Source organism: Malaclemys terrapin, chromosome 1 (genome assembly GCF_027887155.1).
Source record: "Malaclemys terrapin pileata isolate rMalTer1 chromosome 1, rMalTer1.hap1, whole genome shotgun sequence".
Taxonomy (NCBI): domain Eukaryota; kingdom Metazoa; phylum Chordata; order Testudines; family Emydidae; genus Malaclemys; species Malaclemys terrapin.
In genome coordinates, this window is record NC_071505.1 from 108,446,859 (window position 1) to 108,464,275 (window position 17,417).

Genomic DNA, 17,417 nt, shown 5'->3' on the forward strand with positions numbered 1-17,417 from the left:
TTTGAGCCCTTTCGTGTCTTATTACAAATCAAGGAACCTTTCACTGTCATCTGCCCTGCAGGGCCGGCTCCAGCTTGGCAAGCAGGTGCTTGGGGCGGGCACTCCGGAGAGGGGTGGCAGGTCCAGCTATTCGGCGGCAATTCGGTGGATGGTCCCTCACTCCCGCTCGGAGCGAAGGACCTTCCGCCGAATTGCCGCCGCAGATCGCGATTGCGGCTTTTTTTTTTTTTTTTTTTTTTTGGCTGCTTGTGCCGGCCAAAACCCTGGAGCCGGCCCTGCTGCCCTGGCACTGAAGCTGGCAAAGCAAAGCTAAGTAAGGGAGGTGGGGGGAGGGGGAGAGGTAGATATTCATGTCCATTCTGACTGCTAGTGCGCGACTATAGACTTTTTTTTTACACAGACAGTTTTCAGACTTTCTCCACTGTGTTTTTCAAACTCCTATTTCTGCCTTGTATAAAAAACAAGTTTTCACTCCTACTAGCCCCATATAGCTGAACTGTCATCTAATTGGCCTCGTACATCAACAAAACTGCCAGCCAGTTTCTGATGCTGGAGTCCTTACTGAAGGATGGTCAATGACAATGGTACAACGCAGAACATGCAAGATAAAGACATAATTCTGCCTATCTGAAAAATCTTGTTGACTCAAACTTATACAGCACAATAAATGTCTGTTTTATGGATAAATGATGACGGGACTTTTCCCTTGCAGTCTAAATTTATTATCCATTCTTGAGACTGAATTGCTAAAGAATAAATATTTCATGCAAATCTTTGCTCCTTCTATACTCTGAACAGTACTAGTGGCTATGTGCCAGTACTCGCCCACCATGAAACCTTGAGCTGAATCGCCTCTGTGGTTGTTTTGGATGCAGTTCCGTCTCCAAACATTTTACCTTATAGGCAACTGAAACTGATGCTGGAGTAGTCTTCGCAGAGTCTGCCCTGGAATACGTGACTTTCCAATATTGTATACAGTTTAGTGAATCTGAAAAAGTAAGCTATCTGACAAAGCGTGTGTGTGTGTGTGTATGCTACCACCCTAAACAATAAGTCTAATCTTTTCCCTGTAGGTAAAATCTGTGGGGATGTGTTACCAACCCCCTTGCTGATAGACTCTAACCAAGCAATGGTTACTCTCGTTTCTGATGGAAGCAACACCGGCAGTGGCTTTGAATTCACCTTCACAGCTATACATAAGGAATCGGAAGCAGGTGACTTCAGACATACCATTTGTACATACTTCTCTGCCACCTGACCCCCTTTAAAACCAAAGAAACCATCCCTGGTGCACGTGGTGGTAGTAGGTTTTTTGTTTTTGTTTTGTTTTGTTTTTTGTTTTTTTTAACTTAGCTATTAAATCTGACTTTTTCTTCTTAACCCAATATGATAGGTTCTGGTTGTGGAAGTGTTGCAGTGCTGGTGGAAGAGGGAAAGATTGATACTGCTAATTACCCTGGCTTGTATCCCAGTAACGTGAAGTGCCATTGGTTCATTGAAGCCCCAGTAGAGAATGTCATAAAGGTAATCATAGAAGATTAGGGTTGGAAGAGATCTCAGGAGGTCATCTAGTCCAACCCCCTGCTCAAAGCAGGGCCAACCCCAACCATCTCCCCAGTGAAGGGAGATGCTGCTTTTAAACCTCTGCCATTGACTGCTCAGGGAAGCAATTCAATAAAATCCTGCTGGAAACATCTACAATGCACAAGCTTAGGCTTCTCACAGGGTGTGTTTTAACCAGTTTAGATGGTGTGTATAGCCCTGTATGAACTGGCATACTGAACTGTTGCTGCTGTAGATGCTTGAAGCTGGTTGGTATCAGCCCTTCCAATTAATGTAACTGCATCTTGGGCAGGGGCGGCTCTAGCTTTTTTTGCCGCCCCAAGCACGGCAGGCAGGCTGCCTTTGGCAGGTCTCCGGTCCCGCGGATTCGGTGGCATGCCTGCAGGAGGTCTGCAGATTCGGCGTACCTGCCGCCGAATTACCGCCTAATCTGCAGAACCGGCGGACCTCCCGCAGGCGTGCTGCCGAAGGCTGCCTGACTGCCACCCTCGCAGGGACCAGCAGGCCGCCCCCTTTGGCTTGCTGCCCGAGGCATGCACTTGGAGCGCTGGTTCCTGGAGCTGCCGCTGATCTTGGGAAAGATAGTGCAAGGTTTCAGTAGGGCGGGGTGGGGATGTGGAGGACAGAACCTGACCACCTGCCCTCCTTGCTCTCTATCTAGTCCCCTTCTTCCACCAGAATGTTAAACATGCAGAAATGGTACTGAGCTAAGCAAGCAGTAGCTAGGACCGACGCATGTGATGACTGTTCCTATTGGGGGTGCTGGAAGTGACATTTTGCTGTTGCGGTTTGATGCCTGCCCTTCCTCCTGTTGTCATTGCAATTGTGCCAGCTAAAGTGAGGTTACCTGTTGGATTAACCTTACCCAAAGATAAAAATAAAGCTACTGTATTGTACCGTCCAAGGCAATGTCTGTCCCCTGCTGCCTTTGTGTAAAAGCAAAGAATCATTAAACCCAAGTCTGTCTAAGTGCATGCAGGTTTGTTGCTCATGGGCTGGCCTCTCACTAATGCTCATACAGTTCTGTAATCTGCTGTCTGTATTAAGACACTGAATACACACGCTTGGGGTTTTTATACAGGCAACGCTATTGTTGCTGCTGAGCGTTTCAGAATCAAACGACAGCCAACCGTGGTTTGGATTTTTAAAGGGTCATTGTGATGATAATGTGATAGTTTTAAAGAGAAAATGTAGGCTTTGATTTAAAAACTTTTTAAAAAAAAATGACAATTTCTATTTAAACTCACCTCTGTGGTTCAGCCGCCGCAAACTCGTCAGCTTTTAGCTGATCACGGAAAGCAACGCTGGCCAGAAAGGGACAAGCTTAGTTCCACTGCATGGTGGGTCAGCTCCACTACAAGAGGTGCTCAAAGTAAACTTTGGTAGATTTAAAGAGCCCATGCATCTTTTCACCTTCTTTTGAGGTGCACTAGGAACAGGCTCTATAGCTGTTACTCAAATCTTGGCAATGACTAAGACTCAGAGTTAAATTTAGAGTTCATGTTTTGCTTACAAAGGGGGTAAAAAGAGAGACCCCCAGTTATTAATTTTGTCTCTCTTCTCTTTCCAGCTGGAATTTGAAGACTTTGCTGTTGAATTCAGCGAGGGCTGTATCTATGATGCAGTTGTCATTTACAGTGACACACAAGATGAGCACCAGCTGGGTATTCGTTCAATCTCACATGTAGAATCCATTACAGAAATGAAGACTTAAATAGCTTGCTGCCAAAAGAGTACAAGCTACATTAGTGACCCTTCGGTGGTAGAATTAAACCACTTTAGTCAGAAAATGCAAAATTAAGGTTCCTACAACCGCTTTAACTCCGCCTCCTTGCACATCTCAGTACAGCAGGGTGTTCCAGTGCCATCGTGGTTCCCAAACCATTGGAGTTCTTGCTGGTGGACTGCAGAGATCTGACTGGTCATGCTGGGCTTAATCCTGCCAGGGGCTGAGCACTGTGTTGCTGATCCAACAAAGCACTGAAGTATGTGCTCCCGTGCTCTGTGGGATGGGGACAGAGTGCTTGGCACCTTGCAGTCCATAGTGCTGGTTCTCCACTTTGTTTCTAGCTGCTTTGTTGCATTCAAAGAAGGTAAAAATTAAAGCTGGTCAGGGGGACCTTGACAGAACCATAGTCTGCTGGACTGTGCAGGTCTGTCAAAATTGAAACACTTCATGAAATCTAACCAATTTTGCTGGACTTTGTTTCATAACAAAATCGGGGGCATATGGGAGGGCGCAAATCTACCAATGTCAAAATGAAACATTTTGTTTACAAACATCTTTTTGTTTAGAATCTTGATTTTATATGATATAAAATTCTAAAAGTCTCTAAATCAAAATAATACTTACCTTATCTTTCAGGGTGAAATGTGAGGGGATATAATTTATTGAACCATCTTCTGTTGGTGAAAGAGAGAAGCTTTCAAGTTACACAGAGCTCTTCAGCTGGAAAGCGTCTCTTTTCTCCAATAAAAGACACTATCTCACCCATCTTGGTCCCAGGATAGCGGAGAGACAGCACAGCTGTAACAATACTGTGAACAACATTTCACTCTCAAATTTTCAGTTAGGAATATTCCTTTGAGAATTTTGAAATTTGGGGGCTTTTGTTCCAAGTAGAAATGAAGCCAGACTTCAAAATTGCAATCCTTTGTGACATGGAACTTCTTTCCTCCACACAGTGTGAGTTAAAACACAATTCACTGAATCACATTTCCATTTTGAAGAAAAATAACTCTGTACTCAAAGTGGGAGACGCTTATTACAAAATTTCAGGACAACTGTTGGACAGCAGACTTGTACCTGACTCAAGGGGGAGGAGGGGAAACCAGTACAATGCGGAGGAATGAGAGGCAAGAAATTCTGAATTCTGATCCTGGCTTTGACACTTGGCCTTGGCCAAGTCACTTCCCTTCTGTTTGTCCATCTGCAACCTGATGGTCATCGTACTTCATGTCTTTAATGTGATGTATGAGGGTTTTTTAAAAATAAATATTAGCGGTAGAGTGGACCAGAAAACAGATGTTAGTTACCACAAAAAAATTGTGAACTCTTGAAAACATTTTAATTCTGAATCAGGACAAAGTCAGATTCAAATACATTTTTATGGGAGCTAAATTCTATATATATATATTTTTTAAAAAAGTCCATTTGGGAAGAACCAAAACAGAACTTTTCAGCTTTTTCCCCAGACTGCCAGTCTCCTCCTACAGTGATCCTCGCAGCTCAAAGAGCTCTCATTTGGATTTTCCTGAAGAAAATCCAAATTTTCCAGCAACATTTTTTTTTTTCTTCAGAATCCACATGTTCTGTTGGAATATCATTCTGGTGGAAAATTTCCTAGCAGCCAGGCAGTAGGGAGACTGAGTGCTTTATATAGGCAGAGAGAGCGAGAAGGGGAGCTGCCAGTTCTGCTCCAGATCCTCAAACCTGCACACACACGTCAGCCACCATTTTAAGAAGCATTGAATGCCCATCGTATATAGATGGCAAATGCAACTCTTTTAAGAGGCTCTCTTGGTGGGAGGCACTTATGCAGCTAACTTGTTTTTTGTTAATTTTTCCACTATAGGAACTAAACTAGAACGTTGTCTCATTCCTGAGAGTATATAGTAGCTTAATTTAGGCCACTACTTCCTTCTCCTTGGATACCCTTCAATTGGACCTGGCCAAAGTGTTTGTTTCAAATTTAAAAAAAAAAAAATGTCCCCCACAAAATGGCTTTTTGAGCCAAGTGAAAATGACAAGTCCCTGTTTGGTTTTTCCCTCCTGTGGACAAAGTTTAGCAAAGCTGGAGATGAGTTTAAAGTGATATTCTGAATTTTAAAAGCATGGGGGTTTCCTTGCTTTTTCTTACAGCCAATCTGTGTGGGTTCTCAACCCCCAGCCCAATTCTGAGCCCTGGCAATGAAATGTTGATACATTTTGAAAGCGATGGGGAGAACAACTTCAGAGGGTTTAAGGCCAGATTCACCTTTGTTTCTTCAGGTTGGTGGAAAGACCTTTGGTATGTGTTCTGAACTCTTGATCTTAGTTTTGAAATAATCCCCTATCACTATGCTGGGGCAGTTCAAGATGGAACGGTTTCTACTGGGAGAATTCAGTTCTTTCAACAATGGTAAGGAATCAGAATTCCCACACTGGGAACACCGATAGGACACTGACACTTTTTTGATACCTGAAACTTGCAGACTCTGTGGCATTCTGAACTACTTCTAGAAGTATCCCATCCAGGGACTGCTGCCCTATTACAGCAGTGGGCATGGGAAATTGAGGTAACAGTTCCCTGAATGACTGCTGTTGCTTCGCGCTCTTATATGCCAGCTGCTAACATTGAAGGGTCTGGACTTCACTTGTAGGAGGTCCTCCTACAGGATTGGGGCTTTGGAGGGAGGAGAAGGAAGTGGGGCCATGACTGATGCCTTGAGAGTAAAATAAGTTCCATTTATTCTGTCTTCAGCAGAAGAAGCTGAATCAGTAGTTGCAGAACCAATTGTTCTACAGACGACCACTCCAAAGAATATCCCCTTAGGTAAGTTGGTAACAAACTAATTGTAATGGGCTGTGTCAATAGTTCTTCCTGTCTTATAACCAGAGGATCCTTAGGAAAGAGACTTCAGTGGTGCAGGTGCACATGGGCTGTAAGGTATACACAGTAAGGAGGTATAAAACATATTCAGAGTGAAGAAATGGGGAGAAATGCTCACTTATCTTTCAGGGGTTGTGCCCATCCAGTGCCACATTATCCATCTAGTTTAATCCTTTCCAACCTGGATTGGGGGAGGAAAACTTGAAATTGATCCATGTATTTATAGGGTGGGAGAAAGATACAAGCATCTGTCTGGGCTTTATTTGTTCTTTGAGGTATAATATGGAACCTCTGTCCAGGATTCAAGTTCTCAGCCACCTACATCAAGCTTGCATTTCTACTACTCAAAATAAATAACCACACCAGCTGCTACCCCTATGAAGGGAGCCTGCTGTACTGCATCTCTTTGGGGTGCATCTGCTTTATAGTCTTAATTGCAAACAAAACTAATGTGATGCAAAGGAAGAGAGTCTCGGAAGTCAGTGTGTCACTCACTAGCTTTCTGGCTGTTGTGTTGCAGATGTCTGTGGCTTTCCCCCATTTAGTCCACAGTGGCTGTCTGGACGTGTTGTCGGGGGAGAAGAAGCATGTCCCCATTGCTGGCCTTGGCAGGCAGGCTTGCAATTTTTAGGTGACCATCAGTGTGGCGGTGTCATCATCAGTCCAACATGGGTACTCACAGCAGCCCACTGTATACAGTCGTGAGTAAATCTCTCTGGCAAATGCTTCCCTGTGCTTCTATGTGCACAGATATTCCTTTTGGGACAGTGTATGTCCCCTCCTCTAGGATAGAGAAACAATGCTGAAAAGTACCCACACTCCCACTTATAAAACTCTCCTTTGCTTGTTTCCAAGGCTGTAGTTTAGCCTTTTCCAGTGGAAAACATTGGCTCAGTGGGGGAGAAGGGGTTCACATAAAATTAGATCTGGTGTATTTCAGCAACTTCCACTTGTAGAAGACTTTGTCATGGTGAAACTCTGACTCGTCAGTCTGGGGGATAGGTGACTAATTAAACTGGCATTGAAGACCAAGCAAAAGATGGTCAGTATGCTGAATAAGGAATACATAAGGCTGGTTATACACAGATCCAGTGCAGTTATTTCTATTTTACAGAACAAACAGACCACTGCATTGGACTGTCATCGTGGGAGACCATGATAGAATCCTGAAGGAGTCAACAGAACAGGTAGAGACTAAACAAAACAAGCTAAAATGTGGGTTGTGTTGATTCCTCTTCCCTGCTTCTTTGTAATAGATCCATGTGCGCTAAATAAAACCCGGTGCTAACGAATAAGATGAAATAACCAAAGAAAGGTGGGTGTCTTGGGTGACCAAAGGGAAGAAGAGCATTTGAAACAATATAGTCTGTGGACTTGCATGGCAAACCTAATCCTTGATGATACCTTTTAAGGCTTTCTCTTGTTAGTATCATTTTTTTTTTTTTTTTTTTTTTTTTAAGTTTAGTAGTTGGCAAAACACAGCATCGTGCTGTCTTAATGTTGGGCAATACATCTTCCTACAGAATCACTTGTTGACCAGTGCCTTTCTATGCATTAAGTTGAGTCAAGGGGGCAAAATCATAGGGGTAGTTTATGTTGGTCTTCTGCAAAAATGTATCCGCTTAGATTAGCAAAATGAAATAGAATCCTCGCTCCTAAATTCAGGGGATTTTAAGACCGTCTCTTCCATTTGTGGCCCATCTGTAACCAAGAGTTGGGGGCTATACTGAGGTGACCTCCAGAGTCCTGAATCTTCCCTCTTTTAATCTGTTTTGACTCTTCTCCAGCCTGACACCGATTTATCTCTTCCAAAATGTACTTTAAACCCATCTCCCTTTAATGTCCATTTTCAGTTGTATCTTCCCTGGGCCAGCCTCTTTGATTTCATCATTTTGCTTCATTAACGTTTGATCCTGTTTGGTACAGGTGAGAAGGGTGAAAACTATTGTGGTGCACCCTGACTTTGATACCGTGAGCTATGACTCTGATATTGCACTGATCCAACTGGATGTCCCTCTGGAGTATAACACTGTTGTGAGGCCAATATGTTTGCCCAACAGCACACAACCGTTACCTTCCTCTGTTCTGTGCACCATGACTGGCTGGGGGAGCACCCAAGAAGGTATGTAGTATGTTCTTCTTCTCTAAATGGGCAAACAAGATAGAAATGTCTGTGAAGATTCTACCTCTGTCCTGCATCTCTTAGTATCCTTGTCGGGTGTGCTGTGCACTATGCTGGGTGGGGAGTGGATGGCAGGATCCATTGCTCTTCCTACGCACAGGTGATTTTTAGCATTTAGGAGCTTTCTGCTATCACTGTACAAATAGATGTGTTGCTTATGGGCTGGCTGATTTGCAGCTGTCTAGCTATAATTAGAATCGTGTCCAGGATTCCACGCCTAGCAGTTAAGTAAAGCTCCCGTGCTTTTGCTTTTATGTTCTGGATCTTACTTTCTGGTTTGTAGGGAGTGGGAAGCCTCACAAACCATCAAAGGGTTAAAATGATCAGGGCACTGAGGAGAGGCTCCTCAACAAGAGGTATGGTCATTCGGAGACAAACTTGGGGTAGGCTGGGGAGACACTAGCTAAAACCTTGGCTTTTTCCAGCAGGAGCTGTGTTTGAGTCCATTTGCTGAGCAAAGCCAAATTGAGCATCTACTTCTGCTCTGAAATAGCTATACTGTACTGTTGGCAAAGGGGAGCCTTCACAGTCTGACATAATGCGTACAGGCACCAGCCTGTATTACATAACCAGAAGGTTCAGAGAACCTGGAGGAAAATCCAGTTCCCGTACTCAGCTGCCTGGTTGGATTAGAATTGTGGCTGTTAGCAAGGGGACCTGAGGAAACGTGTGTTTTTGCCGACGTCTCTTTCTGTTGGTTTCCGTCTCCAGTTTTGTATTCTCAGCAGGTTCTTTAACCCTGCAAATAGCTTGCAATGTGATAAATGTTCCTCTGCCAATTTCTCCCCCCAGCAGATGGGAGCCTTGCTAGTCGACTGCAGCAGACACAAGTACCCATACTTGAGAGTGAAGTCTGTGAGAAAAATTACTATTTTAATCACCCCGGAGGGATCACCGCTAGAATGCTTTGTGCTGGTTTTGCTTCCTCTGGAGGGCAGGATTCCTGCCAGGTGAGTTGCTACTATATGCAAGTACCATTGAAGATGAGTCTTGGTGATTTGTTTTTCTGCTGTATTTTAATGTGGTAGAAAGCATTGGGAAAACTCTGGTAGACCAAATCTTACCAACAAGGCAGCCGCCCCCGATAACTGTCTACAGCAGGAATGGGCAATGCATAGAGCATCAAAAAACAATAAACACAATTAGCCCAAACTAGAACTGAATTCAAAACATGGAGCTGGAGAAGCTTAGTGGCAAAAACAACCAGTGGTGTATTTGGGCTTTCAGCTGTAACTGTGATCGGGCCTGAGTAACTCTGGGCGAGGGGAACGTTCTTCCTTTTATGTTTCTTGAATCCTACCCAGTGAATAGATGACAAAGCCAGGTTAGAATATTGGGTCGCACGTTTTATATTAGTTATATGAGAGAGTAATGTTTAATAATTGTTCTAGAATCCAACCGGTCAATAGGTTGCTTATAACAGTCTGTAACGCCTACTGGTGTGCTTATCTCTAGAATACAAAATATTCATGCCTGTAACACATTTCATTTCTATTTACCTTTATTAACCCTTGATAAACTAGGAGCTGAAGGCCTGTTCTGTTCCATGGTTATGGCAATTGAGCCAAGTAATATACTATCTGTGCAGTCTCACTCCACAGCTAATTTGCATGCATTGATTTCATTGGTTGTACGAGGAAGAGTGGTGGTTGGTTATCTATATCACAGTGGTCTAGGAGTCCTGGCAGGGCTTAGATATGTGTCTTATGGTAGCTGACACTGCACAGGTGTCATTTGTAAAGTCAGAATGGCTGAGAACTTTAAAAAATGGACAATGACAGATTGCAAAACCCAGTGATGATTGAACCTGGTGGTACTTTAAACACAAAGAGCTACAACCATTGTTGTTGCTGTTTACATCACTTCACACTGATTCTACAGGTGTGCAACATTTCAGAGTGACAAGCTTGGAATCTAATACAGATTATAAATGGAATATTTATATAAAATGTGACTGAATTTAGTACCTCCTGATTCCCAACCCTGTGTTCAGTCTTCCAGACCACTTTGCCTTACTAACAATCTGATTTATTGAATTAGCCATCCCAGTCCATGACTAAGAAACCAGGAGCATGAGCTGGGCACACTCAGTTCTCCTATTCAAACTTTTTCCCCTTATCTATGGTCTGTGACTGCTCTTCACTTTTGTAACTAAGATTGTAGAAGACGAATGAATGTAGGAAGTTTCTACTAATATTCTAAGAAGTCCCTCTGTTTGTGTGCTTTCAGGGTGATTCTGGTGGCCCATTGGTTTGCTATAATGAAAAAGAGCCATTTATTCTTTATGGCATCATCAGCTGGGGTGTTGGTTGTGCCAGGCCAAAGAAACCAGGAGTTTATACAAGGGTGAGGGTCTTCCTGGATTGGATCAAATCCACAATAAGAGGTAAATATCTTCTTTCTTCTAAGCAGTGTGTCCCCTAAAGGAAGAGCTTGCTGGAAGTATTCAAAGTATTTTGTGGACAGCAGATAGATTTTGTGTGTGTGTGTGTGTGTGTGTGTTTGGATGAAAAATTTTCTTTTTTTTTTTACAATCACTTTATTTGATTTTTGAACCAACAAAAAAAAATCAGAAAAAAAACAAACATCCCAAACTTTTTTAAACCAAAAATTTTCCAGTTTTCAGGGAGGAGTGTGTGTGAGACAGAAACCTTACAGGAAATTTTAGACAAAACACTTCTGTGCATTTTTTTCCCCACATTTTTTGTGGAAAAATAATTTTCTATCAGCCCAATTTTTAGAAATGCAGGACTTCCGGGATAATCTGAAATGAAGTACAGTGCACCAGTACACACCAAACTCTAGACAAGTGCATTTTGAACACTTCTGAGTATGTGCTATCGAAAGAGTAATCAATAACACAGCTCACTAGAGAATGACTGACTAAAATACAGTATGTGCCTCTTAAAAGGAAGTGGACCATGTTCTTTACAATGCAAGGAACACTTAGAGATGACAGGAAGAATGTTTTAAGGCAGTGTGTGTGGTCTCCGAGTCCTACTTAGTAGCCTCACAAACCGCCATGCCTGTGGAATTGGGATGTCTTCCTAACTGAAGTAGAGCAAACCACTTATTTCTTCCCCACAGCAATTTCACTGCTGATGTGGCTGCCATCCATCCCAAGGGATATTCCTAATTATCCATCCTGTATTTTGTCAAGCTAGTTCAGGAGGATGCAAAACTAAAACCTACTCTGGTTAGCAAAAAAAACCCTTTTGATATTCTAGCTGTGTGTGACTCAGCATAATGCTTTTATATATAGATATATTTTTTAAAAATTGTCTACCAGCAGAACTGCAGTGGTGGCAAATGCAGCTCTGTTCCCCATCCTGATTTCTGGCATAAGGGGTTAAAACTATTCACTTGTTGGCCTGCTTAGAGCAGTTGTCATCCAGTGCCTTTTCATAGATTAAACATGACTTTTAGACCTGCTCTTAACTCAAATGAGGAAGAAGAAATGAATTTCAACATAATCAGGGCCTCAGTGTGAGCTTTTTTAAAAAAGCCTTTTTACAATGGTCACTACTAATTCAGGATTGCAAGTGCAGTTCATGAGGGTAGCAGTCTCAGTCATCTCTCCCAGATGAATTAGAAGATGGCTAGAGGTCTCTTCTATATTGGAAGATCTAGTATCGATGGTTGTTGGGCATTAGCTTTCTATAGTTCTGCTTTTTCATGAGTTTACCCCAAGATAACCAGTCTCAGGAAGAGAAGTGCACAGATCTTTACCTGTAAATCAGTTTCTATGGTGGAGGTTTTACTATCGTTTGCTCGTGTTCACTTCTGCCTCTATATAGATGGCTTCATTTGAAAGGTTTAGCATTCCATTATCACTTCACGAGCAAGGCTATGGTCAATCTGACTCTTGGTGGGATGTCTTAATCCTGTGGATGGGTACTGTCTGGTTTCCCACAAAGCTGTGTCTCTACAGATTATACATAGCCCAGGACATCTTTATTAAACTGTCCTAGTAATAGACATGTATCTCTCTCTACAGAGATTGAACCAAATGCACTTCAGGTAAGTAATGATGGACATGAAACCTTAACACAGACACCAATGAAACGGCCTACAAAACTAACAGGAGCTGCATACAGACAAGGTAAAAACTCTTCTGTAGCTACATTCAGTTAATAGTGCTGCTGGTCTGTCTCTTGCAGACCCTTGTATCCTGTGGAAGGTAGTGGGCCAAGATTCAGCTTGGTAGTACTGTACAGGGTGCCAAGCTAGGCAACTGTTGCCAAAGTGTGTAAAGGCCAAAAACTTTGAAATTACAGTGGATTTCTTGGAATTGCCTATTGATAAGAAATCTTACGGTTAGATACAAATAGTCCTCTTTTAACCTCGAGACTAGTGCAGACAAGCTAAGAGAATCTATAGCTGTAGGAGTCTAAACTGGGGGCAACAAACAATTACTTGTTTTCTTTTGAATTCCATCATCCATAAGCTATTTTCCTCCGTGACTGTTTTTTGGTTTCTTTTTTAAAACAAACCTTCTTGCTGTTAGTTTTTTCCTTACATTGCCCCACACTACAATCTTAAGCTATTTGATACCAGCCACCATATTCTCGTGCCCTTCCCAGCCCCATACAACTAGCATAACTGCCAATCAGAAAACAATTTCCATCCTCCTTTTAATATTGCTTGAACTGTTGGCCAAGGAATTCAATATATTGTGATTGTTGGCTAGAGAATAATTCTCCATTGTCTACTTTCATAAGAATTTGGCCCTTAACTAGCAGGTTTTCTCACAGGATTATGACTCGCTTGACTTAAAATATTTATTAACCCTCATCCTTGTAAGTTAGGTAAATGTCAGAATGCCCTTTTCACAAACTGGTAAACTAGGGAGTAACCAGCCCTGCTTGGGCCAAGAGCAGGGACTGAACCTGCTCCTCTTTGAGCTAAAGGCATGGAATGCAGCCACTTGAGTTGACGGACCAAGTCCCCTACCTGAAAGCGGTAGCAGACTTTCATAACTCTTATATGGACCAGCCTCTACTAGAATGATCAGTTTCTAATGTAGGTTACCTACTTTCCTTAATGGAACTTACTTTTCAGACCACCTATAGTACTGAGTAAGTGACAGCACTGGGACTAACACTTGGCACTCCTGAGTCAGCAAGGATTTCAGAAAGGCCCATCGTAGTTAAGATTTTGGCTCCAAACATTTCCATTTATCCATGGTGCTAAGGGGTATTTTGCACCATCTGCTTTCAGAACGTTCTATTGAATAAACCGTGGACAGCTTTCTTTGAGAGATAAAAAGGACACAATTGGAGTGCATGATTTTAAAGTGCCACCTCTCAGGGCTCTGTACTCCAGAGGAGGAGACCACAGGGAATGCTTGGCTCTGTTTTTTGTGTGTGGAGGGGATGGGGTGGATGAGAGCAGACCCAAGCACATCCATAAAAGAAGGATCCTTTTGTGGTTAAGGCACAGGGCTAAATCAGAAGAACTGGATTCGGTTCCAGCCTCTGCCCCAGACATCCTGTGTGATCTTAGGCAATTCACTTAATTCTTTCTACCTCAATTCACCATCTGTAAAAGGTGTAATATTTCCTGTCTGCCACCCTTTGTCAGTCTTGTCTATTTAGACTGCAAACTGTGCAGGTTAGAAACAGTCTTTCTGTGCTTATGTACAGCACCTAACATAACTGGGTCCCAATTTTGGCTGGGGCTCAGAGGCTATTGTAATACAAATATGATGATGATGATGATGATAAACAATTTTGGCTCTTGACTCAACCTCTACCACCTACCACACACTTAACACACCCAAAAAGCTTTTCTACCACAGCTGAGCAGACAGCATTGAAGGAAAAGAATGGTGAAAACATTGAGAGAAAGCAAAAGAACCCTTAAACAAGACACTAGCTTTGGCAAGGTCCCAAGTGCTGTTGCTCACTGTTCTAAAAATCCAGTCTGTTCAGGAGTTAATACTACCAGCTCAGCTTGCTCGCACTGTTACCAGAGAAGACAGGCAAGCAATATGTGCTCTAAGCTGTGCTAACTGGCTAGCGTCGCCAGAAAGAAAGTGTGTGAAATTGGGACGGGGGCAGGTGGGTAATAGGTGCCCATATACGAAAAAGCCCCAAATATAGGGACATCTGGTCACCCTATAACTAGCACCCATGCTGATAATTTCAGCAGAAGTCAGGGATTTGAATGGCCATAGAGACTTGAAATATCCCTACAGAATGGTGCCTCCAGGACAGTGTAGGGGACTAAGTGGGGATATGATCATGACTGGTGTGGAGAAAGTGAATAAGGAAGTGTTAGTTACTCCTTCACATAACACAAGAACTAGGGGGTTACCAAATGAAATTAATAGGCAGCAGGTTTAAAAACAAACAAAAGGAAGTATTTTTTTCACACAAAGTACAGTCAACCTGTGGAACTCCTTGCCAGAGGATGTTGTAAAGGCGAAGACTACAACAGGGTTCCAAAAAGAACTAGATAAGTTCATGGAGGATAGGTCCATCAATGGCTATTAACCAGGATGGGCAGGGGTGGTATCCCTAGCCTCTGTTTGCCAGAAGCTGTGAATGGGCGACGGGTTGGATCACTTGATTACCTGTTCTGTTCATTTCCTCTGGGGCACCTGGCATTGGCCACCGTCAGAAGACAGGATACTGGGCTAGATGGACCTTTGGTCTGATCCATTATGGTCGTTCTTATGTAGTGGGTGGGGATGCTCACACAGTTGCTAGCAATGCTGTACCTCTTCCATACAGAGAGCATCAGTTACCAGCATAGCAACCTCCGCATAGGATTCATTTAACTTGCTTACATATAGAATAGAGATGGGGTACACACTCCTTCCTTTGGGTTCCTAGCCTAACCACCCAGCCTACTAAACTGAACTGCAAGCTTTTTCCCGTTGTCAGCATCCCATGCTCATGCATAATGTCTGGGGCGAGGGGTGGTGAGGTCAGTGCTAGCTTTAGCAGGGATTTCACAAATTTCAGTGGTGGAGGAAATGACTTACAAAGTACTAACGCTATTACAGAGAGATTATGGCTTATAAAAGATACTGCTGTGGGCTGCAAAAAGCCCTATTGTATACAGGATTAAAGGGGGACACCTCTCACTAGCAGTTTTGTTTTCTCTCCTCCTGCTTGCAACACTCACACAGATGCTTCAAAATATTTCCCTATTGATTGGGTCTCTTTCCACTTGGGAAATGCTGCATTTGATTCCCCTCTGTGTGCATGGAGCACAAGCCAACACAGCTCTGTTCTTCTTGTGCCCTTATCTGTGTGATTTCTAAGCAGGGAAAGCATTCTTTGCTTTCCCAGGAAACATCCACTAACTTGCTGAGCCTGTTGTCTAGGCCTGGACAGGTTGGTCAGAGACCAGTGTCAGATAAAGAATAAATCATCCCACTGGAAAATTGTCCAGATCAATGAATATGTGAAAGCTTCAGCTGGATAGCTTTGTTAGGCTTCTCCCCATTGAATACCCAGTTCACTCTGGAACTGTCCAGGGTCATTGGCTGTTTGGATGGGCTGTCAGGCCAGTTTTACTAACTCTTTTTTGGTCTCCCCTCTTAAAGGCCTGGCAGACTGGGCACTCGGTCACTTTGGGGATGTTGCCCATCTTGCTTCCAGTAGCTGGATTGCTGGGGCTTTCTCAAAGCGCTGTGCTTGCCTTTTAGCACTGGAAACTCATCCTCTGTCTGTACTGGAGTATTTCACTTCTATCATTCCAGGCACTTGAGACCTGGGGATTGCTTAAATACTAAATTATGGGAACTATACCATATCTTTATTAGGGAGAAGCAAAAGTTTGCCCTCAGTTACACCTGTGCATTTCAACTGGCTTCAGAGGACTGCACGTTTGTAACTGAGGGCAAACTTTTGCTCTTTGTCTTACTAGAGAGACATTCAGTGCCCTGGGTCTCAGTGATGACTGAAGCAGTTACATGCAGTACTAACAAGCTATTTCCCATTGGCCATATTGTCCTCTTAGGATCTCTGATCTAAGACGTAATTAATAGGCATTGTAGAGCAGTAAAAGCTCTTTCCCAATGCTTCTGTGACCAGCATGTGCTCTTCTGTGCAGAATGTCCATCGGAAGTGGAGTTAACAGAGCCCAGAGGTTTCTTCTCATCCCCTTGCTCATCAGGCTACATGGGAAGCTTGAATTGCTCTTGGGTGCTCAGAATGTCCCCCAGAGGCATGGCAAAGCTCACAGTAAAGCATCTGTCAATACCAGCCTCACGGAACTGCCAAGTGGAGCTCCTAGGGATATATGAAGAGAGCCAAAGAGGAAGAAAAGTAGTAGGTAATCAATAATCTAACTCGGGGTAGGCAACCTATGGCACGCATGCCAAAGGCGGCATGCGAGCTGATTTTCAGTGGCACTCACACTGCCCAGGTCCTGGCCACCGGTCCAGGGGGCTCAGCATTTTAATTTAATTTTAAATGAAACTTCTTAAGCATTTTAAAAACCTTATTTACTTTACATACAACAATAGTTTAGTTATATATTATAGACTTATAGAAAGAGACCTTCTAAAAACGTTAATGTATGACTGGCACGCGAAACCTTAAATTAGAGTGAATAAATGAAGACTCGGCACAGCACTTCTGAAAGGTTGCCTACCCTGATCTAATTGAAGCTTTTCAGCACTTACTTTCTCCTCTGTGTGTTGAATCTTTTTTAAAACTGGCCAGTGTCCATAGAGTGACTGTGCCATACTGCAGGCTGAATTTACTTTAAGCTACATTTTAAGGCCAGATTCTCTGAGTGTATTTTGACTTAGTTCTGTTGACATCAGTGCATCTGTTTAAAGCAGCAGAATCAGGCCCTTAATCGAATTGTATGAATGGCAAGCGAGGTGTGTGGAAATCATGGTGTAGTATTTGGATAGATATGCAGGTACTATACATTAGACATTCTGGCCTAAATCAGTGTTCCTTGACCTTTTTTCAGGCGATGTACCCCTTACTGAAGTAAAAACATCTTACAGTTCCCCTTACAGGTCACTTTTCAATGATAACAATAGGGTTCTATATGTATGGCCTCTGATTACAGTTTTTAACTGATAAAACACCCCTGGTTTAAAAACACAA

The 17,417-nt window shown here is 43.0% G+C and overlaps 1 protein-coding gene across 1 annotated transcript in view; it reads left to right on the top strand.

The window, feature by feature from the left end:
• The window catches only part of OVCH1 (ovochymase 1), a 46,725-nt gene that overhangs the window by 9,301 nt on the left and 20,007 nt on the right, over positions 1-17,417 (top strand). Inside the window, exons 7-18 of the mRNA XM_054034761.1 lie at positions 1,074-1,214; positions 1,394-1,524; positions 3,134-3,227; positions 5,426-5,554; positions 6,027-6,098; positions 6,676-6,853; positions 7,270-7,342; positions 8,082-8,277; positions 9,130-9,287; positions 10,567-10,723; positions 12,335-12,439; positions 16,405-16,626. Coding sequence (XP_053890736.1) covers positions 1,074-1,214; positions 1,394-1,524; positions 3,134-3,227; positions 5,426-5,554; positions 6,027-6,098; positions 6,676-6,853; positions 7,270-7,342; positions 8,082-8,277; positions 9,130-9,287; positions 10,567-10,723; positions 12,335-12,439; positions 16,405-16,626 — 1,656 coding nt within the window. The remainder of the gene's footprint in view (positions 1-1,073; positions 1,215-1,393; positions 1,525-3,133; positions 3,228-5,425; positions 5,555-6,026; positions 6,099-6,675; positions 6,854-7,269; positions 7,343-8,081; positions 8,278-9,129; positions 9,288-10,566; positions 10,724-12,334; positions 12,440-16,404; positions 16,627-17,417) is intronic.